General features: G+C 43.4%; 1 protein-coding gene across 1 annotated transcript in view; it reads left to right on the forward strand.

The window, feature by feature from the left end:
* Positions 1-27176, forward strand: part of LOC128442592 (ERC protein 2-like) — a gene marked incomplete in the record, with an annotated part of 144915 nt that overhangs the window by 12079 nt on the left and 105660 nt on the right. The window contains 4 exon segments of the mRNA XM_053425129.1: positions 5366-5410; positions 6758-6913; positions 9553-9720; positions 23468-23635. Coding sequence (XP_053281104.1) covers positions 5366-5410; positions 6758-6913; positions 9553-9720; positions 23468-23635 — 537 coding nt within the window.

Genomic DNA, 27176 nt, shown 5'->3' on the forward strand with positions numbered 1-27176 from the left:
CACACACACACACACACACAAACACACCAGTTCTCCCTAAGCACCACACCCCGGGCACCACATACCCGCCATGCTCTGTTGATCTCCCAGAATGTTTGAGCGGAAAAGTTTATCGAGACAAAATTACACCCCTCGAACCTTCTGCTCACCGTCTCCCTGTTTCTCGGGCAAAACTTTGACTCCCTCCGAGTTTCCCTTTGTCTTTGGAAACTTCCCTTTTAGGCTGAGAGCCGGTCACCTTTTCACATTTCTGGCAAGCAAACGTATTTCCTTTTTTCCTGGTGGAAAAGGGACATGAATGTGATTGATGAGTGTGTGTGTGAGCGTGAGTGAATCTGGGTGTCAATGTAGAATATGTGCACTTTGTAGCCCTATGTGAGGCATATATGACACCTTTGCCTTCAGGCTAGAATTGAACTTTTTGACCGTATCCTTCATTCAGGATGTCGGCACTTATTGCTATGTGTTGCGTTTGATCCTATTCATTCCATATGCTCGGTCCTCTGACACATGTGGAGCTGAGAAGACAGTCTTTGATGACATGCTCTCTTGCATGACTTAATTTCCCCCACTGAGGGACACAACGGTTTCGAGAACTCTGCGCTAACTGCACAGATAAGACACTTTCTCCAGGGGACAGATACACATGCAGAGAGAAAGAAACCAGCGACATACTCATACCCACACGGTCAATAGAAGATTAGGGTTGTGGCAGCAGTGGGCACCCCCGTCTGTGGGAAGATCAATCAACAGCCGGCATGCACTTTGTTTACATGCACATAATAGTCTAAGTTTTGTCCTTATCAATAAAGGAAATCATATTCTTGTTTATGGCTCATAAATTATATATCCTACAAGAAGTTCCGTTCACATGCAGTTGTGCAGATTATTGAGAGGAGCCGCTTGTGCCATGTTACTTGTGTTGGACTCATTTGACCATGTCTTCAAACTAAAGCCTCTTTCATTCCTCCGACCACTTTATTGTAAAAGATGGTTTGTTTTGTGTAAAACGCACCGGCTATGCCGTAAAAAATCCCAATTGACACATGTATCAGAAATACTGTCAAAAGAATGCTCCATAAACTTGAATCATATCGGCAAAAACAACAAATTCAGAGTATCCAAGTAGAATCTGCTGTTTACATGACCTGAATCCAAATTCTGAATGATAGTGGAATATAGATAGTTAGATAGATGGATACTTTATTAATCCCGAGGAAAATTTAGGTCATCCAGTAGCTTATACACTTATAAGCATAAGCGTATACACCTCACCGACATACATACATAAATCACACATACATAGGGAGAACATATTACAGATACAGGAATGGGTCTGACCCTATGGTACAGAATGCAATGATTGTGTCGGTGTCCAGGAGGAAAGTGTTCTTGTGCTGCTGGAGTGGATAGTGTACTGTAAATGTACTGATGGACCAGATGATAAAGCCTTTGATTTCTCTCTGAACTAATCAAGTACTGGGACAGATGGGACACCATGCCAACCTGTTGCTTCTCCCTGTATCTCGAGTCTTTTCTTCCTCTGACTGCCTGATGAACTCCCTCAGTAGGAACATCTCCATGTGGTTTCTGTCTGATTTGGTGGCTTTTCTCTTCCCACCGACTGTCTTTCATTTCTCCATGTTTGACTTTGATAGTATTTGAGTTTTTCTCCCTGTAACTCATCTGTGACTTTGCTCTGTGTATCTGTGACTCACTGGGGAAAGAGGCAGTTTTCCTCATTTTTCAATGCCACTCAAAGCTATTCATTTTCATTTGAGGTTCAAAATAACATAGATTCTTGAGATCCTATGTAATTTAATTGCTCCATGCACTTCAATATGATTTTTTCTTTTAACCATTGTGGTATGGGGTACGATTTCTCTCATAAGTTATAATTACATTTATAGATGTGTTTGTTATAATCCTATGCATTCACTGTAGAAATATGCAATTCAATGCAATAACCCTGTGATGACTCCTCTGTGAAATTGGAGGTGGTGGGATGTGACCTTTGACAAGCAGATAAATCTGGGTGGGGCCATCGCTCGGCACCACTGATGTGCCCCTGAGCAAGGACCACTCCCTCGCTACCACAACTGAGGTTCCCCTTACCCTCAACTGCTCCAGTGTAGCTGCTTAGTGGCCAGCAGATTGGACTGGTCGTGCTGGGTGGCGTATGGGTGTAAGTGAATGTATGTGGCTGCGTGGGTGTGAACAAAGCGTTCGTAAAAAAAGAAAACTGCTCTCAGTGATAATTCACTGGTTGATTAAAGGTTTAAAAAACTACACAGAGCAGCGCAAAGTCTCTATAAAAAGATATACAACATCGTAGCTTCCCAAATGTGAATTCAAACCATCTTGATCTCCCCCTGGTGGCTGGGTGCAGTACCGGCCATAAATCCCATCTCCTGCCAAATTATATGTTTAAGTATTTTTTTAATGTTTTCTGTAGTTTTAGGTTAGCTCATATTCGACCCGTTCAAATTCATAATATAGAGTAAAGACCAGCATCAGACTGAAGTAGTTTGCCTCCTGATCCAGCAGAGGGCGCTTACTGTCGCCCTCCCTCTCGTGCGGCCAGTAAATTAACGTGATGATTTAGTTTTTCCTATGAATCAAGACACCAAAGAATCTGAGAAAGAGTGTGTGGAAGTATTTATATATCTATATTTAATGGTTCAACATCTTCTGACTGCGATCATGGAGTGAGGAGGCTTTGAATATATTAATCTAATTGGGTATCATGTCAACGCCAGTTCTTATATGTCCAAGTGGAATGTCACGATTTACAACTGCAAATGGCTCTCGATTGGTCGATACCGTGGCTCCACTTCACGATCACTACTGCAAAGATTCTGACCCCAAATTATGTCAGATGGGCAAAATGGCTGGACCCGTATCCTGGACAATTAGGATTAGCTTTTATGTGAGTGGGAAGAAGCAGAGAAATGTCTAAGGCAGGGGTCTTCAACGTTGTTCAGGCCAAGGACCCCCAAACTGGTGGAGAGATGGAGCAGGGACCCCCTACTGTATATATTGTATAAAATTGTGTTATATATTAAACTGGGCCTAGTGCCATATATAAACATAGCAACCCTGTTATTGTGCATTAAATACTAAGCTATTCAAATATTACACGGGTTCATATATTCATGTTTTTATGTGCAAGGGTACAGGGTGGCCATGCCACTGCCATTCATAAACAAACCTCTTGCATACAACACTAAGCTATTAAAGTAATTCACAGATTCATGTTTTTATTTTAAACATACATGTAGAAGAGATAGTGATCCTCAAGCCATCTGTGGATGCCACACATACTCCCACATTAGTGAAATGTCGGACCCTGATGGGTAGCATAGAACTTATCTAACCTTGGACGGATGGAGGTTGTCTGACAGAGGTTTAAATCAGCCTCACAATATGTTGGAGGCTTCTTAATGTGTGTTTTAAAGACATTTAAATTTGTGGGGAAAAAATTTGTTAGAAAATATATCAAAAATTGTTTAATCAACCAAACATTTCGCAACCCCTCTGCGGACCCCCTAGGGGTCGCGGACCCCCTGTTGAAGACCTCTGTTCTATGGTATAGAAAGTTGTTGATTTAGCTGCATCGGTAGCTTCGTATTCGATATTAAAATTCTAATATTTGGTCTATCTCATGTATACATGATCAGACACGAGATGGTGCAACAGCAGAACACACGCAGGCAACAGTCAGTCCAGTTGTTAAATACTGAGAAATGAATCATTAGATTACAATGTTTTTTCCTCTCTCAAATGGACTTAACATCAACAACACAAACAAATGATCCTTTTGAACAAGTACCAATGTGTGTTTTTCTGCATGCCCACTAACACAAATGTGTGTGTGCGCTGTTGTGTAGATTTTTGTGGTAGGTCAGAGCTCTACCATTAATTATTGATAGAAGAAGGTGAGCGCATGTGCTGGCAGTAAGTGTTGCTAAGCGAGAGCTTCAGCGAGCCAGAGACGTCCGTGAGAGAGACAGGGAAAACAAGTGAGCGATAAGAAATAGAAAGAATCAGAGCAAAAGAGTGATGGATTCATATGACCTGTAGCTGAGTGCAATTTTCTACCTGTTAACGAATAGAGACGGAAAAGACAGAAGGAAGAGAGCGGGGCAGGGAAAGAGATACCAGCAGAATTCTTCAGGAGAGCAAACCAAACCAGAAAACCAGCTTAAAGATCAGATCATAGGAAAAGTTGGTTTTAAGGCTGGGCAGTTTGGGATATCGTAACAATATTTAACAAAGGACAAAAGACAAATGTAACCAAATAAACAGGGACAAACAGAAACCGTGACGAGTGGGACTGCTCAGTGTTGTGTCTCTGACGCTGTGGGTGATAGTGAGGACTAAAGATGATGGGCCGACAGGCTTATTTTTACCGGGTCCCCCCCCAGGAGCTCCATCGTCGGAACCAGCTCCAGGCCGATCCGGCCAAGACCAGGGCTCTGCAGACTGTCATTGATATGAAGGTAGGACTTCCAGCGATTGAAAGAGGAGCAGGCAGCAATTGAAGTAATAACCTGCTGTGTGATGAGTGTGTGTTACTGCAACAGATCAGATCTCAGCTGTCATATATGTCAGGTTTTATATAACTTCAGCCAGTTTATCCACAAAAACATTATCCAATCAGCGAGTCTAAGCTGTGATTGGTGGATTGTAATAATAACTTGTTGTGACCTGGATTCAGGGGAAAGTGAAGATTGTTCCCTCAGTTTTCTGATGTAGTTTGATATCAGCTTCATACCAACAATGCTTAGACAAAAGCATACATGTAGGAATAATTGGAGGAACACTGCCTTATTGTTGCCTGGTGTCTGCATTGGCGGCCGTGCCCAAGTTAAGTCCATTATTGGCCCATGCCGGGTTGAGCACTTATTCAATTTGTTTCAAATGTCACATATGGAAGCTTTCACTCTCATCTCAGCCCTTTGAAGTCGTTAAAGCTGTGAAAAATGCAGTTTGACTCCACATGTGTCTGTGTGCACACCCCCGCGCACACATGCTTAGTGCTTGTTCTAAATGTGGCTCCTTTACAGCGAGACCACAGTTATTTTTCACACATACTTTGTTATTTGTCTGCCCATTAACAGAGTGCACATGTGCTTGCCAGAGATGCCCACAGTGTTGTGAGTGCATGAAAGAGGCAAACTTCAATCTGACTGTATTCATTAGAAAATGCAAGACGGAGATTGTCGGAGGAATCGCACGTGGGAGATGTGCGCTGACTTTCCTGGGTGATGTGGACGATGACTTGTTCTCCTGTCACTGTTTCTCCAAGTTTGTGTTGCTGCTGCCTCTTAAGTTGTGTATATTTTGCGCTTTGTAATTGCAGAACACCAACCACCCTTTCTGTTTTGATCCTGACGTTATCTGGCAGGTACAGTAATGAGTTCTCACCTCTCGATTCGTCTGTAAACTCAGCATGGGCTGCGAGTATACAGCGCTTGTGCTTCCCTCTGTGCCCATTATAAATTCCTTCTTGGTTGGAGTGCAGCACCAACGTGTACAGGAGTTTATGTTTCAGTGGTTTTGAGCCGCAGCCTTCATTACATGTATTCCTATTGTATTCTTCTGTATTTTCATTGGATTTGCCTTGTTTCTCTTCCTCTGGGTGATGTTTTCTTTTTCCACGCTTTGCAGCAGAAAGAGATAGCGATCAGTTATTAAACATAGGACTTGGCTTATGATACAGAAGTTATCCTTAAGCCATGGAAGTGATCGAGCAGCGTAGTGCGTGTGGTCATGTGTGTCTCCTGCGTGCATGTGTGTTCTTTGCTCAAGGTGGAGCGATTCCCCTGCATGCCTGAATGCCCCACCTTGACATTTGAATTTCTTCTGGGTAAACTTTGAAATTCAATGTCCTTGCATTCAGCTCATGTTGAATAGATTCCTGCTCGCCTGCTCTATGTGTGTTAAGGATGGTAACAACCTGTGTGCTCAGCAGGGCTGATGTCAGGGGATGTAATAGAGGTCAGATGCTTACATGCTGCCTGTGGTTTGTGCTGATGGCATCATGCAGGCTGTTTCCATTTATTCAATTACCTTCCTCTTCTCTTCCAAGGTTTAGCATTTAACGTATGTCTGATCCCATGCAGCTAAACAACCTCAGGACCTGTCCGTGACAGACCCTTCCATTCCCTCATAGATACTGCATCGGAAAACAGCTTGGCTGCACACAAACTCTTTCCTAGATATTTCCCCCAATTAAAACATTCTAGTCAGATGTAGGACAATACATTAATAGGTTCTCATCTATTTACAGGATGCATTGAGTTAAGTTTGCTGTTTTTATATTTCCAAATGCCAAATGCTTTTCAAAGTGACTCAGAGGTTAGTGTGTCAGCTCATTATTCTCCATAGTTAGTAGTTATATTTAGTTTTGATGCAGCTCATTTAGTTAGTGTTGGCATCCATTCAGGTATAGACAGGGTTTGTTTTAATGCCTCAGTAAAGAAGCTGGCTGTTATAATCATACTTTAATTTCTTCTCAACTAATTCGTATATAATCCATCCAATGGAAATTTGTGTGTCGACTTGACCGGGCCAATATTTTCTCTTCTCAACAAAGGGTTGTTGGCCTCATCTTTCCCTCCTCTTGTGCATGACATTTTAGAAAGAGGAATTGATAGATCAACATGACAGAGCATTAACAGGTGAGCCTAAAAGCTTACATCTATGGTCAGCTCTTTCCTGATTCTCTGCCTGCCTACTGTCGCTGGTGCAGGACACCAAAATCTCTTCCCTGGAGAGGAACATCAGAGACTTAGAGGATGAGGTCCAGATGATGAAGACCAGCGGCCTGCTGCACCCTGACGACAGGCAGGATGAGGTCAAGCACGTGGAGGTCTACAAGAGCCATTCGAAATTCATGAAGACCAAGGTAGAATGTCTCTGCTCGTCACCTGAGACGCCGCCGTGTTGCATGACCTCAATGATGCATGTTTGTCTAAATACCTTAATGACAACTGCACGAGAACCTGTTGCGTGCATATTGCATGGCTTTATTGCATGATAGTGGAGATGAAAGGGGATACATCTTAATGCCAGACTTTATGTTGCAGTGTGTTGTGTTTTTTGCTTCATCAAGGCACTGGGACTCCTTTGTTGCATTAAAGGTTCAGTGTTTAGAATTTAGTGACATCTAGTGGTGAGGTTGCATGTTGCAGCTGAATACCAGTCACCCTCCCCTTCCTAACATGAAAGAGAAAAAAAAGCTTAAAGTGTGTTTTTCCTGTTTGGACGACTGTAACAAACATGGCCGCCTCCATAGAGAGGACCAGCTCCCAATGTAAATATAAAGGGACCATTCTGGGGAAAAGAAAAAACAACAATTCGTACAATTTAGAGGAAAAACTATTATTCAATTTCTGCCAATAGATCTCTTTCACCAAAATCGTACACGCTGGACCTTGAATACCAAAAACTTGCCTATAAAAGTATTTCCTCAGTTCTTCTATTCGTTACATACTTTACCTGTTTGATGACCAAGCATTGTGCTTCTCTCTGTGATGGCCGACCGTTCGGAGGGAACGCTATCAGCTTTCAGTGCAGCGTCTCTTTTTACTCCTCTACCATTAGCTGGCAGAAAGAGCTTTAAAAATGCCTGACTACTATTTCCTCTGTCCCAGGCTCTGTAGTGTTTTTATTCATTTGGGACATACTACGACACACATACGAATTAAACTATGTATATGGATCCACAGAAACTATGTTGTAAAAAAAAGGTGGTTTCAGGTTACACAGAGTTTCTAGCTGTGTGTCCATGATGGCAGAATCTCTCCATGTGAAAATGTCTCATTAATGGCGCTCTTTGTAGGACCCGTTTGTCATTGCATCGGTTGGGGAGGGGGGGGGGACTTCCTGATGCCATCATAAAAGAGAAGTTTTTTTATGAATGGGGCTCTGAGAGATGAATGTGAGCTTACAACGTACAGAGGACAGAGCTCTCTCCTCACCTGCGCCGCCCCCGAGACGATAACGCATCGCGGTGATGGCCCCCGGCTCACTCGCCCGTTTCTTGTCTTTCTGCGTACAGTCGCACAGAAACACAGAGAAGACAAGACAGATTCATTCTATATCCTTGAAGCGTTTAGGGTCCTGGTCTTTCAGCGGTGCTGGAGACCGGTGTTGAGGTGAGACTGTGATAAGAGGGAAACCAGAGAGGACAGGAGTCGCTGTCCTCTCTGGTTTCCTCTGTTGGCTTTGAACCACTCGAGCACATAAAGTGGCCTCTGAGTCGAGCTGGTGACTTTACTTATGCAGATACTCATTTCTTTATGTGTGTGAAAGCCTCGGGTATTTGGGGTGAGCAGGTATCGCTTGCTGGCTGTGTGCTGTAGTTTAGTGGCTTGCTGTCTTCTTGTCTTTGTCTCTCTAGGAGCAGGCCTTGTCCCCATGTGTGTCTTCCTTCAGACCAGCTCCCAGCTTCCTCCTCCCTTCCCAACAGCCTTGGATCACAGAACAAGCAGAAGTACCCCTCTCATTAGTCTCTCATTATTGATTCAATTTTGCCTGATATCCTTGGAATTCCCTCCTCCTTCTTTCCACATCTTTTTGCCCTCTCCATTTGCCCGCTTCATTCCCTCACTGTCTTTCCATCCTCTCACCAGTCTCGGCTCAAGGATCACGTGTCTCCTAGTTCCCATGTGACTCCACTTCATCTTTTGGCCCCTGCGTCTCCTATTGTTGTATCCATTTTTCTCCCTGCTCTCTTGGGTTCTTTTCTCAGTCTTTGACTGAGGGGTTCGCTCGGCCAAGCTCTGGTCCAAGCAGAATTCCCTTGTTATGAGGTGAACTCTGCTCACACACAATTAGAGAAATCTCTCCTCGCATCAGCTTTGTGCATTTTTGGCAGCGGTAGACAGATGCCAATCTTCCGCACAAAGCCAGCCTCAGCACACAGAAAAACCTCCCTCTGTTAGTGCATTTGATTTCCTTTGTGGTTCTCTGTCCTGTCCTGTGTGACCTTTCTGAAAACAATCTGATCTCTCAGCTTTGCGAGTGTAATATTGCTCTCCATAACTTTATCTGCCTGCATGTATGTTTTACCCTTTGGCTGTTTAGCTTGGTGTGTCCAGAGAACAGACAGTATTCCTGGGACTCCCCTGAGTGAGGACTGATAGGGCTGGGTGATAATTCAATGTTTGACCTCAATTCATAATCTCATGTCTGAATGAATGATACAAGTGAAGTTTTAACTAAATGTTTCACAGCTTCGAAAATATTGAGATTTCCTTTTTTTTAAATAACAAAAGATAGAAAATGAGATAACTATTAATCTATTCATTTCAGCCACTTCTTTTTGAAATAGTACATTTAAACCCTCTTGTTGTATTCAAAGCAATGTGTGCTTTTTTTAACACTTGCATGTTTGTGTGTTGGTTGTGTTTGCCTGAAAGGGAAAAGACATATTTCTTCTCTCTTTGGAAAGTTTTCTGTTACCTTCAGGTATCAGTTCACTGGAAGAGGACACACACACAAATGTGTTCATGTGTGTTTGTGTGTGGCTGTGATTGGCAGATAGAGCAGCAGAAGCAGGAGCTGAACAGGAAGGAGACAGAGATGCAGACCCTGCAGACCAAACTAGAGACACTGACCAATCAGAACTCGGACTGCAAGCAACACATCGAGGTGCTCAAGGAATCACTCAGCGCCAAGGAGCAACGTGCCAGCACTCTGCAGACAGAGGTCAGTGTGCACACACACAACAACACACACACACACACACACACACACACACACACACACACCAGTAACACACAGATAATACTCACAAATAAACTCCCCCTGATGCACAGACCCACTCCAACATTCGTGAAGATACAAACACCCTCAGATGGATGTGACTACCTGAAAATGTCTGTCGATGGCTGCAATCAGGCCATCAAGGGCCGTACTATGTTATGGGTCTTAATCACTTTCTATGCCATTATTTTGATTATAAAATGTATTGGATAGTAGTATGTATTTACAATCCCGGGCGGATCTGGATAAATGGGCAGATCCAGGATTAAAGATGGCACCATAGGGCATTCGCCCTGGCAGAGGTATGTGCTCTCTGAGTGCCCTTCAGGTTGTAGTCTGGGGTCAGCAGAGAACATTTGCTGCTAGATTAATGCTGGCACATCAACAGTGATGTTTATCATGTGCACCGTTCCTGGAAAAGTAGCCTCGATGAACAGGTCCCATGCACAGATACTTGAGATATGTGAGAGGATAAGGAGTCGTTGCAACAACACTCATGCAAGGACCTCCAGAGCATTGCATTCATCCTCAGATACACAACATCAGAAACTTAAGGAGAAACTGTGCAGTCGTACAGGATCCTACGTGTGTGGCTCTGTGAGCCCACCAGGGGGCTTCCACGTGTGGGCGGGTCAGTCGGTCAGAAGGCTGGAGAAAGCTGGCAGCTTTTCATCTTCATCTTTGAATATGTTTTTTCGACTCCATGACTCTTACGATTTTATCACTGCTGTTAGGAATGGACGTGCGTTGCATGCTGGGATTTGGAGGTGTGCATCTGTGTGTGTGTGTGTGTGTGTGAGGTGGCGGGGGGGCAATGGAGATCATTTAGCATTTTTCTCCATCACACTCTAGACCTGGAACTGATACTTTAGATCTCTTTGTGTTCGGCAGTTTGAGAGCGGCCCGCTAACTATGTCCACTCATCATTACAGGAAGCAATTTGGGCCAAAATTAGGCCTAATTGTCCTTACATGTGCAAGGAATTTTGGTCCTCGCAGTTCGCTGAATACATCATACTTAAAAGAATTGCTTTTCAGTGGGTGGTGTTTTTTATGTGTGTGCTTGTTTGTGCTTGTGTGTCCAACTGAAATCATGTGTGAATAATGTGTTGGTGCTTTTGTTGTACGTGTAACTTTATGGCAAGATCAGGACACGTGTTACCTCATCAGTTTATGATTTACCCTCCGATAACCCCCTGAGAGAGAGAGAGAGGGAGATAAAAGGGTTCTGCAGGCGGTGGGTCACTATGACGTCTCCTTTGTTCGCACTTTTGATAAGTTCTGGTAATTCGGGGCCTCAAGGGCTTAAAGTTCTCCGTCTGTACCACAGAGTTCAATTAATTTAATTCCAGAGTGGCCACATAATCTTTAATAATAAAATTTAAAATATAATAAAACAATTATTTCAAAACAAAAATGTAGAACCTGCTCTCTAGTATGTAATGGATCTCTATATTTTTGTTTCTCAGATTATTTTGACTCATGTCATGTTGTGCTTGTTATGTCGGTTTTGGTAATTAGTTGTGAATATTCGAGGGACCAGAGTTACTGGGTACAGTCGACGTATATAAAGATGGATGACATGACAGTTCCCAATAATTGAAGCCAAAGCACCTCGATGGCCCCCTGGTGGCTGGCTTTAGTATAGGTCATAAATCCATCCTCCTCCCTGTTATTGGACGGGACATGGACCGGACTAAAAAGTCAAAGTAAAAATCCAATAATAATTTTATTCTGTTAGGTTTGGTTTTAATTAGTTATTAGATGATATAAAAACAGAATGTAACATGACGCTTGCCTGCTGAGACTGAGGCTGAGCTGTGTGTGTCTGTGGGAACCTGATCACTGCTGCACAGACACAGTTTGTGTATTTTGGATTCATTCCTGGGTTGTTGGAGGAAGTGGAGATGTTGCTGAAATGGAGCCGCCCACTATGTGTACTACTCCCCTTCATTACTTTTTCCAGGTTTAATATAAACATTTAATACAAAACCTTTCCGATACTGGTCAGTTGTTCAATGGGGCCGTGGGTTTGAGCCAGTAAGGTCAATCTTTTCAGTGTTTTTTTGTATTTAAATGGAGAAATGTGCATCTTATTAACAGGTTATGAGACGTTTCATCATGTTGGACCATTCTTTAAAAGGAACCGACCTGGTGAAACATGTCAGGGAGAGATATCATTGTCCACCTTCACCGACAGCTAAGTTGATGGTTCGGTTATTGAGATATTTCTCTGCCAAATGAAAATGAAAATGAAAATGAAAATGATCCCTGTGTGTGTTATCTGTCATATGGGTGCATGACAAGATACTGTTTGACATTACAGCATTGCTCCTGACTCAGTGTGTTCTGTGACCTGCCCTGTCGTCACTTCTCCTAGGCTACAGCTATCCACTCATACAGTCACACACACACACACACACACACACACACACACACACACACACACACACACACACACACACAGTCACACACATGCTGACTTTGCTGATTACTAAACTCTCATCCCCAATCTGTAGTTTTTTCCTGCAATTGACCTTTTCTCCCCACTTGGGAACGGCTAAGGTTTCCTGGAATAAGTGGGCAGAGCAGAGGATGGGTAGAGATACTGAGTGAGCACGAGGCCGGCCATGCTTCTGCATTCCTCTGCTCTCTGTCAGTCAGGGAGCAAAGGATCTCTCTTTTCACCTCATTCCTTCCATCCAATCATTATTACTTCATCTCCCCCTCTGCAGTTTGATTCAGTTTTCTCTCCTCTCATTTAAAATTCCTCAAGAGCAACATGTTTGATGCTTTTTTGTCCAACTCATGACTATTGGCCCATCATACTCCCTCCTCCCTGTGTGTGTGTTTGGTAGTTTTCATCATGAATGACATTGGTACAATAGTCCTCTTCCCCGGAGACAGGCCGGTGTGTCCCGGTCCTGAGGAGCAGCTTCATCTCCCAGACACTTGTCTCTAAAAGCAATTCACATCAGGACGGGACTGAGCGTGGACTGGCTGCCGAACAGAGCAGGGCCTGTGAGCGAGGGAATGAGAAAGTGGAGGTGTACTTATTTGTCAGTCAAAGTAAAGGACAGCTTCTAAATGGGCGTGATTGAATCTGTCTCCACATAGCTGGAAAATGTGGAAAATAATGTGTGTGTGTGTGTGTGTGTGTGTGTTGCACGTCTGTGGAAACCGAACCTGTTTAATACAGTAGGTGTGTGTGTCTTTCCTGCCTCGATCAGGACAATGCGGGGCTGTAACTATGATCCAGCAGATCAGGTAACCTATCAGAGACCTTCCTGCATTTTTAACCAGCCAGCGCTCAAGAAACAAGCCCCAACTCAAGGGCTCGCAGGTGCTCAGACTGTGTTTAGTTTTCTTTGAGAACAGAATTAGGAAAATAAGGAGGTTTGACTAAAGAGGGCAAAATCAGAATTTGTTTGTTATGTTTTGCCCATAAATCTAATTCCATGTTTCAGTTGCACATCGAGTTAGATTTAGGGGCAAAACACAACATGAGTGGTGTGAGTAAGATCAAAGTACTGTACAACCATGACAAAACAATGAAAGAGAAATTAATAGTAGTATAAATTATATTATTAAAGAAAGAAGGACATTAATGAAAATGTTATTTTCTGACTAAAAATGTTGAAGGCATTCTCATCATCATAACCTCACAGTGTGAAAGACAAGAAATAAAGGACATACAGTAATATTACTAGATAACATTTGCAAATATTTAAATTATACAACAATTATTTGCACAATTTGACTGGAATTAATATTAAATAGAAATTCACTGATTATTTACTCACCACTATGCCGGTGGAGGGGTAGGTGAAGTGTTTGAGTCCACAAAACACTTTTGGAGTTTCAGGGGTAAACAGCGTTGCAGGCAAATCCAATGCAGTTGAAGTAACTGCCGACCGATCCTTCAAACGTAAAAAACAACTGAAAAAACATAATGTGCCTCCATTCTGCTCCTGTGGAGTCATCCAAGGGTTAAAAAACACGGCACTTAAATTTGACTCTAAGCTGTGGTCGCCCTTTACTTCAATTGTATTGGATTTGGAATTTGCTAAACTTTGTCTGGCCTGTCCCCCTTCACAGGCTGAGAAAGATCCTTCCTCCATCTCAAATGTTATATTAAAAAAAGAAAGTCACAAAATGGGATCCAAGTAAAATTTTGGTTTGACTCGGATTGCAGTTTTTTTTCTATCATAAAAAAGAAAATAGAAGGCTTTTACTGCAGATTCCAATTCTGGTTCCAATGCCAATAGAACCAATTCTTTTGCATGAATATGTCTTTGGGCTGGTGCACACTCTATGATGATCGGGCTTGTTCGGAGTGGGGGACAGTTTCAGGGGTTTATAAAAGAATCAAAATACTACTTATTGATTCAATGTATTATATTACGAAATCCATTAAATTTGTCATAATGTCTGTAGTCTCCCATTTTTTCTTTTATCGGTTAAGAGTTAGAAATCCCCTAGTGAGCGCCAGCCTTTGTGTTTTTTATCATTTTCTCTGCTGTGTTATTCAGTTGGCACTCAAAGTCCTTGAGAGTCACATGATTTGAGTTATTACCCTCAGTTTTTGGATGAAACAAATCATGTTGTATTTAATGTCTTTTGCGAGTCATTAGTTGAGGTTTACATTTTGTGAAGGTCCATAGACTTTGCAGGTGGCCACTTACCCACATGGGGGAAACCCAGACATGAAATAGGCGGAAGCTGTTTCAGTCAGAGCCTCAGGAACATAACACGGCCATGATGTTTTGTTCCTCACCGAATGCTCTGAGACGTGTCAGAAGCAGCACGCCGTCAATGCACATTTTGCAATGCGGCAACATGTCCGTGTTTGCAGAGAACACATTCTGTGGTTATTCAATTTAACTTTCTCAGATGTGACCTCAAATATCTTGCGTTCTCTTTCATCGCCGGCGTCGGCTGTGCGTCTGCCAGGGGACCTCCGCTGAGTTTTGATTCTGAGGTTGAGGTGTAATGACTCGGAGAAGATATAAATTACTCAAAAGTGACTTGTTAACATCAACCATAGCGACAGTGATGGATGGGGGGGAAAACAAGAGGAAAAAGATATATATATAAAAAAAAAAAAAACGATTCTTGAGTGGGAGAGGGAAAGAATCAAGGATAGATGGAGCAACAGGAGGAAGTGAGAAGCGAGAGAATAGAGTTTCTTGATGTATGTAGGAGGCTGTGGGCTTGTGTCAGTGAGTGATGTGATGGTACAGTGTGTTGTGGTCCCTGCTGGACTGTTTTTGTTGATCTTTCCTTGTTCTCCGTGCTGATTGATGGTCGGTATAGGTAGTGAGGCGGAGAAGAGATGTGGTCTCAGCCTGGTTGCGCTCCACCCTGGACTCTCCTCCTGCTGTGTTCCCTCTCTCTGTGTCTTTCTTTCTGCCTCATTCCCTTTGGCTCCCTTTGTCCATATTTTCTCTTCTTTCATACAACCGTCCTCCATCTGTCATCTCTCCCCACATTTTGTCACCTACCTCCCCTTTTCCTCCGTCAAACTCTCAGCCGCCATCTGTCGATAGCGCCACAATCGAGGGTGAATAACATAGGTGAGAACTTGATGAACTCACGGAGGAGGACAGTGAGTTTGTTGGCTTATGTAAATGGGAAACAGTTCCCGTTTTGAGCTGACCACTAATTGTCAACCTCACATTGAAACCCTGGACCTGTTGCGACGAGTCCCCGACCACTGCAGACCATTTTTAATATGACCTCATCTGAACTGCGCTGACCACGGTCACCAATTCTCAGACCCAGCAGCTTGCTCCCAGGTTCCTGGGGTGCTGTGGTTTGGGATGCAGTGTGAGTAGCAAAGCGTCAGAGCCCCCCAGAACAAACATGGCGCGGTCCAAAATAAAGCCCCCGCGAGTTCTTCAGAGGCCATGTGGAAAAGCCATAAAGTGGAGTTATAGGGGTCAGAGGGGGGATGAGATATTTAATGGTTTACGCAGGGAACAAGGTAAATATGTGCGCGACTGAACCGGCCCGACAAACACAAGTGTGTGCACAACGTTACTTGTCCATATGCACATAAAACGCACATTAGTGTACGCATACCACATGCTTCGGCACAACTCATGCGTTAAGTTTGAGGACTATGGGGCCATTATTGAAGCAGAACTATTTACAAATGGGAGCGGAGGGTTGTGTAACTGTATCTCAATCCATGTGTGCATAATCAGATTTGTGAATGTGTACATGAATCTGCAAATGTGTTTTCAGAATCAATTTGTGGATAATGAGATTTGTAAGTTTCCATTAAATTTTTTCTTTAGAAATCTGTTTTGTAATCGATAATGATTTTTAAATGTTGACATTTGGACAAAATGTTACAGTGAGTAGATCTGACCCGAAGCGAGGCTGTGACATGTTAATTGTACCACAGCTTATCCAACTGCGTCACACTTGGCAAACTTACAGTGAGGATACATGTCCAGCTTTCAGAATAACAGTACATACATATGGCTAAGATTCATTTGATTATAATCTCAGGATGTATATAATACCTGTTTTTGGAAAGTGAGAAAAATAACAGAATAAACTCGCCATCGCGTCAGGTCATTCGAATACATTTACCGTAAATGTCAGAATATGGGTGCACTCCAAATACAAATCTGATTATACACAGGTGGATTGAGATACAGTTACACTACTCCCCACTAATGTTTATTAATTGCTATGATACAGTGTTGGTCCTACAGAGGACAGTGAAGGTAAATGTGAAGATTTATCCCACATGGAGGTCTTTATTATTTCTACATTTTGAAACAAAACAAAAACACAGAGTAATGAAGGCTTTGTTTGGCCGGCTGTCAGTCAGCGGCTGGTTAACCAGGGCAGTGAGTTGATGGAGACAGCCAGGAACAATACGCTTCTTTGTTTTTCTCCTGACCTCGTCTTCTTCGGGGTCACTCTGCTTTACTTGGACCACTTAACCTCTAATTCTGTACACATATAGACACATGCACAGGCAAACATACACAATACAATTTTGAAAAATCTACCAGAAGAGGTTTCTCTCCCACAAATTCAATCAAAAATCTATTTCTGAATAATGATTGAACAAGGGAAAAGTAGAAATACAGGACTCCCCTCTCCTCTCCTCTCCTCTCCTCTCCTCTCCTCTAGATAGTTAGATATACCATGCTGGGACCTGAGGAGTCCTTAATTATACATTCATTACATATGATGAATGCAATTGTTTGATTAAACATCACCCACAACAATTTAAAGGTTTATTCTGGAGCCTTGACCCTTTTCAAACACTCTTCATCCACTCAATGTCTCTTAAGTGAGTGTTTTTTATCAAGTTGTTGGTCAAGATCCTGCTACAGACTGTATCCTTCCCCACGTGTTCGCCAGAGTGACTGTTCACTGCGGTCTGACAGGAAATGGATCCGCTGGAACCAGGATGTAGCAACTGGCGTGTGGAGCTGGAAATGATCAGGAAAAATAATCAAAGAAGGAGCAAGTGTTAATGAGGGGGAACGCCTGCAGCGTCTCTTCCTTTATATGTATGTGTGGGTGTATGTGCTGGTGTGTGTGTGTGTGTGTGTGTGTGTGTCTCTGCTGGAGGACGTAATGATGATGGATGGAGGGCGATAGAGGGATTGAGGCAGCTGCGTACAGTGCGATGGTACCCGGAGTGAGACCCCTCCATTTTCTGTGTCGTATATCCATCCACTGCCACAATACCCAAAGCATGGCATGATCGACATTTATGCTTTAGCAGAAAACGTTCATTCATTCCATTGACAAAGATCCTTTTGTCGGAGGACCCTGGGAGCTCTGTGCGTGAGTATGTGCCCTTGTCTGTTTTCAGTTTTTTTCACTGTGCTTTCCCATGTTCTCTCTATAGCCTGTGGGCAGACAGCTGTGTTGCCATGGTTCTATCAACAGATGTTGCGGCGCACGATGAGAATGTGCCCCGTTCTCCGCCCCGCAGCCCCCGCTGTGAGGCAGTTTACATCCGCTTATTATCCCGGGCCGGCCCTGAGGTGATCCGTCCATTATACGATTCCTAATCAGAGCTCTGACTGCTGCCTCATCCCAGGCTTTGATGGCACACCTCAAATGACACCCAGCCCTCGCCCCAGGACAGGGGTCGCCCCTTATTTCCGCAGCGATCAGCCCTAGTGTCGTCATGTCTGGCGTGGCCGGCTCAGGTGGAAAGGAAATCCTCTGTGTGCATGCATGTGCTTGTTTATACAGTATGGGTGTGTGTGTGGGTGTGTCTGGTTGTGTGTGTGTGTCTGGTTGTGTGTGTGTGTGTGTGTGTGTTAATCGTGAGAATCAGCACAGGGACTCCAGGAACCTAAACCTAAACTTGCTCTCTGAAGTCTGCCATTCTTGCATTTGACACTACAACTTCCACCTGCACCTGTGGGCACACGCACACACAAATGTATTCATGTGAAAAATAAACCTTCTTCAGGATTTTGAACCTTGTAACTATGAACATTGACGTCTAGTAGAGGTTCCTGTTGCCTCATCAGGAAACTATGGATCATTTAACACCACTCCCTCCCACAGCTGTGTGAGCAAAAGGTACCCCCGGTCAGGTGTTAATACACATCTGTGTAAGGCTGTGCAGTGATACTGTATAAATTCCCTTTTTTTGGCTGGATTGGCTATTTTTCTTTCATTATATTATTATATCCTTCTCCATCATATCAGAATGTGTTGGCTTCTCCTTGATGCATGCACTTTGCCTAAAAGAGATATTGGATTCATTAAAGCTGCTGTGGGAAACTCTCTGGTGGTCTAGCATCGTCCTGAAATGAAATAGCCTTCCTTCTTTCAGTGATACAGTCCAGACTTGGCCGCATTGATGGCTAGACAAACACAAATTAGTTCAATATTAAGTCATAAATTTAGATGATTAATTATACAGCCCCGATCTTTAAATAGGTTAAATCTAATGGCTGCCCTCTGCTGTATTTACACAGGCTGGCTGGACGTTATACAGCCAGAGAAGTGAATCGCTCACACAGCTGTGTGTGTAGTGCACCACAGCAGCCTGAACCGATGCAGCTGATGGAGTGTGTCCGAGTTCAGATGGCAGATCCACTCCACTCCAGGGATTTAAGAACTGCAATGGTGGTGTTGTCAGCTCAAGTGTCATTCAAACTTTAACTTTGAACAGGGAGGCAAAACATTGTACAGCTCACGAGTGTGTGTGCGTCTGTGTGTGTTTCCTTGGGTGTGTTTCCATGGGTGAAGGTTAGAACAGTTAGAATGGGACTCTACTCGCAACGTCGGACTCCCAGGTGGGTAAGTGAGAGTGCAACCGTTCGTGTGCAAGTGTTGGTGCATTCCCAGGCCCTTTCTGTGGTCTCCCCATCTTCTCTGGTTCTGCAGTTTTGACTGTGGTCGACTCATATAATCCGTGTGTTGTTTATTGCCGACCACAGCTGACGCTGGGCTCGATACCTTTGCAGATTTGCCTGCCAGAAAAACTTTTATGATGAAATGTGAGGCAGGAAAAAGGGAGGTGAGGACAAACAGAGAAGCTGTTTTCTTTAAGCCTCTGTTTTACTTTGCTAAACCAGTGTCCAGAATACACATTTGGCTGTGACTGCGAGCATGAGAGAGGAAGTCGAGGAGAATGACAGAGGTTATGTATTTGTGTGCATGATTGCATATTTGATCGCAGTTACTTAAATCTGTGCATGAGGAAAAACATACATGTGTGTACGCACACCTCGCTGGTTATTAGTTTGAGACTGTAAATCTCGATAGATTAATGAAATCCCATGTATTGCCAATAATTAATAGTTTTGCAACCGCAGAATCTTGAAAACATATCAAGGTCATTTTTTTAAATGATCTGGTGCTGAGTGAGGGACTGGAAAACTGAAGTGAGGTTATTGGGAATGACGGGGTGATGTTTTTTTAATTCTTCTATTTAAAGGGAATGCCTCAATGCATTCGCCAAAGTCCTTTGGACGACTGGACAGCAGTGGGCCCCTCTTCGTCTCCCCCTCACCCTCCTCTTTCTTTTTTTCTCTCATGCACTTATAAAAAGCAGGGATTATAAAACAGACTGTAGTCCCTAGTGTCCAATTGTGAAGTCAGAACGAGTACCGCAGTTGTCCCGGAGACTGTAGGAGTTGCACGTTATCTCCAATTTACTGGAACACAAATCCACACAGCAATGCACGAACCTACAAAGCCATATGTGGGCCTCTCCCAGCGACGACCCGGCTTGAGGGATTCCTCGCAACGACATTTCACTTTGTCTCGCCGCGGGACCCGCACCTTTAAACGCCAATAGGAAAAACTCCCGGAGCGCTTGGAGCACGGCTGGAGGGACGGGGGTGTTGATGGAGGGGCAGAAGTGGCCGTGTGAGAGAGAGAGAGAGGTGCAGTCGGAAGAGGACATGGAGAAGAGGTGGGGGGGGGAGAGGTGGGTGGGAGGAAAATTGGAGAGGAAATTGAAGGAGAAGAGAGAGGTTAATCACTACGACTTGTTAGCTGTCCATCATCTCAGCGTGCGTGCCAGCTGATAAAGCCAAACTGGATTTCCTGTGACAGACCTGCTGATGCGGCGGCGGCGGCTCAGGCCGGTGGAGGAGCAGCGTGTCAGCAGGTGTTGATGGGCTCAAGTCAAATCATCGAAGACAGTCTCCATCATCTCCACCCACCCGTCTTCTCCCTCTTTCATTTATCTCTCCTCAAGCTTTCACCCTCACGCGTCTCCGCCCTTTCATCCCTCGCTCCTCATCTGTCCTCCGTCTCCTCCCTCCGTGCACTGTGCCTGGCAGCAATGAGCACTTTAAGAGGGTATTAGCAGGGCGTCTGTACAGTACTATCACAGCTTAGAGGGCCAGCGCAGGTGAGACAGCAGGGATTTCCTGTTAGGCCTCTCTGCTACATTCTTGCTAAATTGCTCCTTGCCAGGTGGGGTTAGAAAGGATCGGGGGGGGGGGGGGGGCTCTTTCTCTCATGTCTCACACACACACTGGCTAACACGCATGCACACACAGTTCTGCTGCAGCACATGGGCATCGGCACAAATCAATGTGCGGGCACTAACGTAATGTTCGTTCAGAGGGATTAGCGGTGTCACTGGTGTGGGTTTTGTGTGTGTGCCAGTGTTGGAGTGGTGAAGACAGAACAGGGCTCAGTTCAGACTCTGGTTGTCGGCCAGAGAAGCAATATGAGATAAATTCTTCACCATCTTACACCTGGGAGTCCTGGACGGCTTCTAATGCCGCTACTTGAGAGGAGCCTCTGTGTGTCTGAGCACTCTCACTGTACACACACACACACAAACACACAAAAGCAGGTAGGAACTGTGATCCAACACAGCCCTCCTTCTTTAAGTCTTGCCATTTCTTTAGTTATTTATGCCCCGCTGTTTTTTTAATGCTAAATATGAAATCAGAAATTATACTATCTAAACAGGTCTGTGGCATCGTGGTGCAGCCGTTAGAACTGATGCATCAGAGCAAAAGGGTGTTTGTTTTGCACTGGGTCTTTCTACGGGGAGTTTACCTGTCTTCCACGTGTCTGCCCGTGTTCTCCCTGTGTCCACGTGGGTTTTCTCCAGATAATCCTGCTTCCTACCTCAGGCCAGAAACATGCAGATTGACGTTAGTTTGATTGGAGACTCAAAATTCTCTGTAGGTGTGAAAGCGAGTGTAAATGTATATCAACAATATCTGTGTGTGCTGGCCCTGCGATACACGCTGGCGACCTGTCTAGGTTGTAGCCCTGCTCTTGCCCCAATGTCAGCCGGCTCCAGCTCCCCCCCTTGTAACCCTCAAGAGAATAAACTATAATAAAAAATTATTAATATAATATTTTTTTTTTTTATAAAACCCCAAGTAGATATGTACATAGAGTATCACAGGAAAAGGATGATGTATTTTTTAGTTACGGAAAGAATGTCTCTGCACGGTTGTTTCCTGTGCCTCCAGTCTTGATGGTAAACTAATCGCGCACCTATGTCCATCTTGTCTTCCAATTATCCGAAAGAAAGACAATTAGTCTACCTACCAAAGTGTTAAAATATTTTGTGGAATAGGTTTTATGTCAGAATCATCCATTGTCTATATTGCTTATCATTTGAGGTTCACGGGTGGAACTGGGGCCCATTCAGACATTGGGAGAGAGACGGGGGTAAAACCTGGAAAGGTCCTCAGCATCGCAGGGCCAACATACATAGAGACAAATTACACTCATTCACACTCATATTCACACCTACGCTCCATTTACAGTCTACAGCGCTATATAATTTTTTATAGCATACTTTTAGCTATGCTTAACAGTGCATCATATTTCATATTCTCGTTATGGGGTTTTCACTCTCAATATGCAAACTACTATAGCTGTCAAATAAGGTAACTGTATGAGAGTAAATCGTATAATAGCTTCTCTCACTATTTTCCATAAAGTCCCTCAGATTAGTACTTAAGTGCTGCAGCTTTGTAAATGTACCTAGTTACTTTCCATAAGTGGCTCCTACACACTCTCTCTCTTCATGGATCCCTCTAACAGCCCTGTGAAGTAGCTGAGGGATGAGCTGGAAGGCAGAGCAGAGCCTTCGCTTCAAGTGCTCTCACACTGTCACCCCCGTGTCCAAGTAACACTTTAACACACCCATTACCAAGGCCACCCTCACTGCTTCCCTTTATCTGAGTGTGTCTCCTGAACTTCACAAGAAACACACACCTCAGAATTAGGTTCGAATGAGTTCACGCATTGCTCCATGGTTAAAAGTGCTGGAAATGTAATCAGGTGCTGAAGAGCAACAGAGGAGCACATAGCCTGTGCATGACAACTAGCTGAAAGTGCACGTGCGTGTGTGTGTGTGTGCCTGTGTGTGTGAGGCTATAGGCGGTGCAGCAGAACACTGAAATGTGTCCAATAAGAGGTTCTGGAGGGAGCTAAGACATCACTCAGCTCTCTGCACACGGCCAGGTTTTAATGTGCGAGTGTGAAAGTGTGTGAGCGGTCTGATCTGTGGCAGCGCTGGCTCAATCACACAACGCTCTCAGTAACAAATGATGGGACGTGCTCCAGGCTCCTTCTCCCTTTCAAACACACACTTTCACTGCATCAGTCCACGGCGGTTCACATTATGGTACATTAGGCCAGAGAGGAACTTTTACTACTTCCATGTGTCAACAAGTCAATGTGTTGAGACCTGTCAGGAGAATATGTTGGACACGTCAGTTCCAGTGTTAAACAATAACACACACTGGGGGGAAAAGGGTGAAAGCTTTTCTGATCATTTTTCTGTACTTCTTTGTATTTTTACCTCTGCCAAGGATCTTTTTGCTGTTTGTAAGCCAGATTACACATAAACAACTGAATGGATTCCCATGAAACTTGGTGGAAGGTTGTATCATGGGTCAGAGAAGAACCCATCAAATGTTGGTCATGGCATGGGCCCAGATTTTTTTGTTTCTGTCTTTCTTGAACATTGCAAGATCATTTTCTGAGTTTCCCCCCTCAGCCTAATTCCTGGATCTAGATAGAAATAACCAAGCACATTAAGAAAACTGATATCTAAGAGTTTGTGGAATTGGCTTTCCTCTTTCTGTCAATCTTGTCAACTAGTCTAAGCATTTTTCTGAAATCATCTGTCGGTCTAACTCTCTATTTGATCTGCTTACATGCGCTTAACTTCCTCAGTCTTCCTTCTGGTTCTGTAGGTAGATGCTCTGCGGGTGCGTCTGGAGGAGAAGGAGCAGTTGCTGACGAAGAAGACCAAGCAGCTGCAAGACCTGACCGAGGAAAAGAGCACACTGACCGGTGAGATCAGAGACATGAAGGACATGCTGGACGTCAAGGAGAGGAAGGTCAATGTCCTGCAGAAGAAGGTACGTGAATGCAATTATGAAGTCTTTTTTTTTTTTAATACAATTCTTACCGTGGACGTTTGTTAGGTTGACAGTAATGCACCTCTGAATGAATGCTCGTGTTAGTGTGTGTCTGCTGGATGTGCGCTCTAATTCCCCCTTGTTATACCATGATATTGACCAATGAGGTAATTATGCTATGTTGTCAGTTGTTTGGCCCAAAAAAACAAATTAATACTGCTTCAGTAAAGCAGGAGAAATTTACTGGAGGGTCAAGTTTTAATTCTGCAAGAAATATATCGGTAAACTAAAGTGTAGATATTTTGATTATATAAGGTTCGTTGGCCACATCAGGTAACTTCCCCTCTAGGTTTGACGTTTGTAAAACGTATCATAGAATGTGTGTGAAGTGTCTGCTACTCACACTCCATCATTGTCACATATGGTGAACACACACACACATACATGCCTACTTGCATGGCATGCCTCTGAGCCTTTAATGACTTTTATAAGGTTAGCCATTTAGACAGGGCCTGTGGCCACCTGTGGTGCAATTCCTCTATAGACCAATTACACACACGTAAAGGTCCCCTCTCAACTTCCTTGTTTCCTCTCATGTCCTCAAATTGGATCTCCCTCCCCCCTCCCGCCCTCCCCCTTGCTGAGTTGAATGAAAAAGTGCTCCAAAGGTCACATGCAGTGCCATCGGTGTGTGTATGAATATGTTCAAATCTATATTTTATGTTGATGTGACCTCCAGGTGTTTCTGTGTGACAAATTTCAACGTGACCTTTCTGTGCACCCTACACTGTGCTGTACTCCCACCTATAGCTCCTCAGCTGTAGCACACTTAATAAGCCTGTTGGAGCTGTTAAGCAGGGCTTACCATTGTTTACTTCATGTCTGATGTCAAATTGATCTTTTCTACGCTGTTTGGCTGTCAGGCCATTTTGCAGGGAGTTCGTGGTTTTACGGTATCTAAAGGGAAGACATGATATCTCAGTGTGTAGTTGTTCTGTGTTGCTTTTTAGCATCAGTTTCCCTTCTGGCTCCACTTTGCTATTTTGTTTGTGCTGTTTCCAGTTGTGTTGATGGCTGGTTACTCACAGTTTACAGAACGGCTTCCTCTTTCTATCTCTGTGTGTTTCTCATTTTCTTCTCTTTGTCTCTGCAGTACACTTACGACTTAACAGATAAACTTATAAACCCTCCTCCCAGTAAACATTTATCTTAAAATTAAGCACCTATAAATGGCTTACTGCCAGCATTAAAAGGAGTCTAATACAGAACAGTATGTCTTTAACATTCCAGAGCTGGTTCTTATATGTGTTAATGTAAGATGAATGCCAGAAGTCTTACTTGAATGAAGAAACAGGCCAAGTATTTTTTTACATCGGGACCCGACAGGTGTTTCACTCCATTAGCCACACTGTATACACTGACTGCAATCTGATTGGTTTTCCATGCTTCCTATTTCCCGTCAATCCCAGGGGGCTATAACTTACAGTGCTGCGTCCCAGGAGAAACGCGGGAGTGGAGCGAAGAGTCAAAGCTTGTTTCCTTTCTGCGCTTCTGACTCTATAAGTTACCACTGGCTTATTATAAAACAAACCGACAAGCTCCGGTTGTGTTTGCAGAACGTCTGAAGTTCTCCAGAGACACAAATCCAAATGCCAAGCATGAAGGTCCGAACTGAGGGGTGATTCTTCATCCAGCCAATCAACTGTGAAGAGGATGACCTGGATGAAGCAGCTTAAATTAGATTTGCCGTTCTCCGATTCTGGCACAATTTAGTCTTTGCTGTCCACCAAAGCTCAAATAGCTCATCTGAACAGGTCTTTTTATCATCAGGACTTTTTAAAATGCAAGTAGACTGATTCTGATTCTGAATAAAACTTCAGTTGCCACATAAATATAATGGTGGAACGAGTACAATCTTTTTTTGGGTATAGGATAACCATGATTGCAAAAAATATTAGTAATTCAATTTATTTTACCACATCAGTGAGAATCAGCATTTTTTACGGGAGTAGTGTTTTCACCAACAAGTTTGAACTTTCCTGTAAGAAATTATTAATTTATTCAGACTAGTGCAGTGGATGTTTCTAAACCTGCCTGTTTGGAATGAGCTGTTTGTTTGGCCTGTGCTGATGCTGGTGGCAGCTTTCTCTCTGGAGCTGTAAAAGTGACCTGCAGTAATTGAACCATGGGAAGTAAAGAGCAGCTGCTGGACTGGGAGTTTAGTCAAACTAGAATCAGGATGCAGAATCAGTATGATACTCAATTAATCAATTAAGTTTTATAAATTGCGAGTGAAATTATTATTTTTGCTTCAAGCTCCATGTGTGCATCATAGTCAGGGGCATTGCAGTAGGGTTGGCAAAGCACGCAATTGCCAAGCGTCCTGAAGTTGGAGGCCGCCCCTCAGAATGGTTTTGTGCGAGAACTGTAACGACACCGTGACCCTTAACGAGGCCTCATGCCGCCAACTCTCTGACAAAAGCTTCATAATTTTACAGGTTTGAAGACTACAATGTCTATCAGGCATTAGGGGGCTCAGTTTGGTTCGAAGTAGACCCCCAAAGTGCAGTTTTGCCTGGGGCCCATAAAATCCCTTGAAACACACCTCAGTGCTCATGCAACAGCAGAACACTACAGTGTGCCTCATTCGGATATTCAGTTACAGGATTTACATTGTGATCCTCCAGGAACAAATCCACTTGTCAAAATGCTGTCGACAGGAACTCTTGTCGAGGACTCTTTTTTTTTCACGAGGGCAGTAATTCCAATCAAATCTGTTAACAGTGTGGGTCTGTGGATTACTCAGCAACACACACACACATACACACAGCCACAGATGTTGCTTAATTGTTTTTCAAATGTGTTTTTTCTCAATGCTGCGAGCTGCGCAAATGAAATTACAGTCATCTGTTGTATTTTGGTGGCGCCAGCAAAATTGGACAAATAGGACCCACTAGAAATAATATGGCTAGAACTCTGGAGGAGAGGAGAAAATATGTTTCTTGTAATTTGGGTTTACTGACCCCATAATGTGTTATGACTGATCGTCGCATGATTTTATTTATAAAATCAACTTTGTTTTGGTGACGTTGTTCAAATGGAATTCAAAACTCAAATCACAGTTTGAAATGCTGTAACACCTGGACCGTTAGCTACGATTTACAAAGTACAACTCGAATTTTCCGTTTCCCAAGCTATAACTTCCAGATCTGTATACAAGGGGAAGACGGGAGTGTAGAATGGAATATGTCGGCCAATAAGTTATTACATTCCAGTTGTAGAAGACATAGTCTGTCCCTGCATGGTTGAACTTTTTCCTGAAACTTTTTAGAACTAAATTTTAAGGCCACATCTCCCCCACTAGAATAGCAACTTCTTTTGATATAATGAACCAGTCGAGATCCAAATAAACAAAAAAATATTTTTTTTATTTTATTTTAAGATGAGAAATATGAGTGTAGAAAAATTTTGGAAGATTTGTGAAAGATTTTATAAAACCTTGCTGTGTACAAGTTCTACTTTTGTTTTAATGGCATAATCA

Source organism: Pleuronectes platessa, chromosome 6 (assembly GCF_947347685.1).
Source record: "Pleuronectes platessa chromosome 6, fPlePla1.1, whole genome shotgun sequence".
NCBI classification, from domain to species: domain Eukaryota; kingdom Metazoa; phylum Chordata; class Actinopteri; order Pleuronectiformes; family Pleuronectidae; genus Pleuronectes; species Pleuronectes platessa.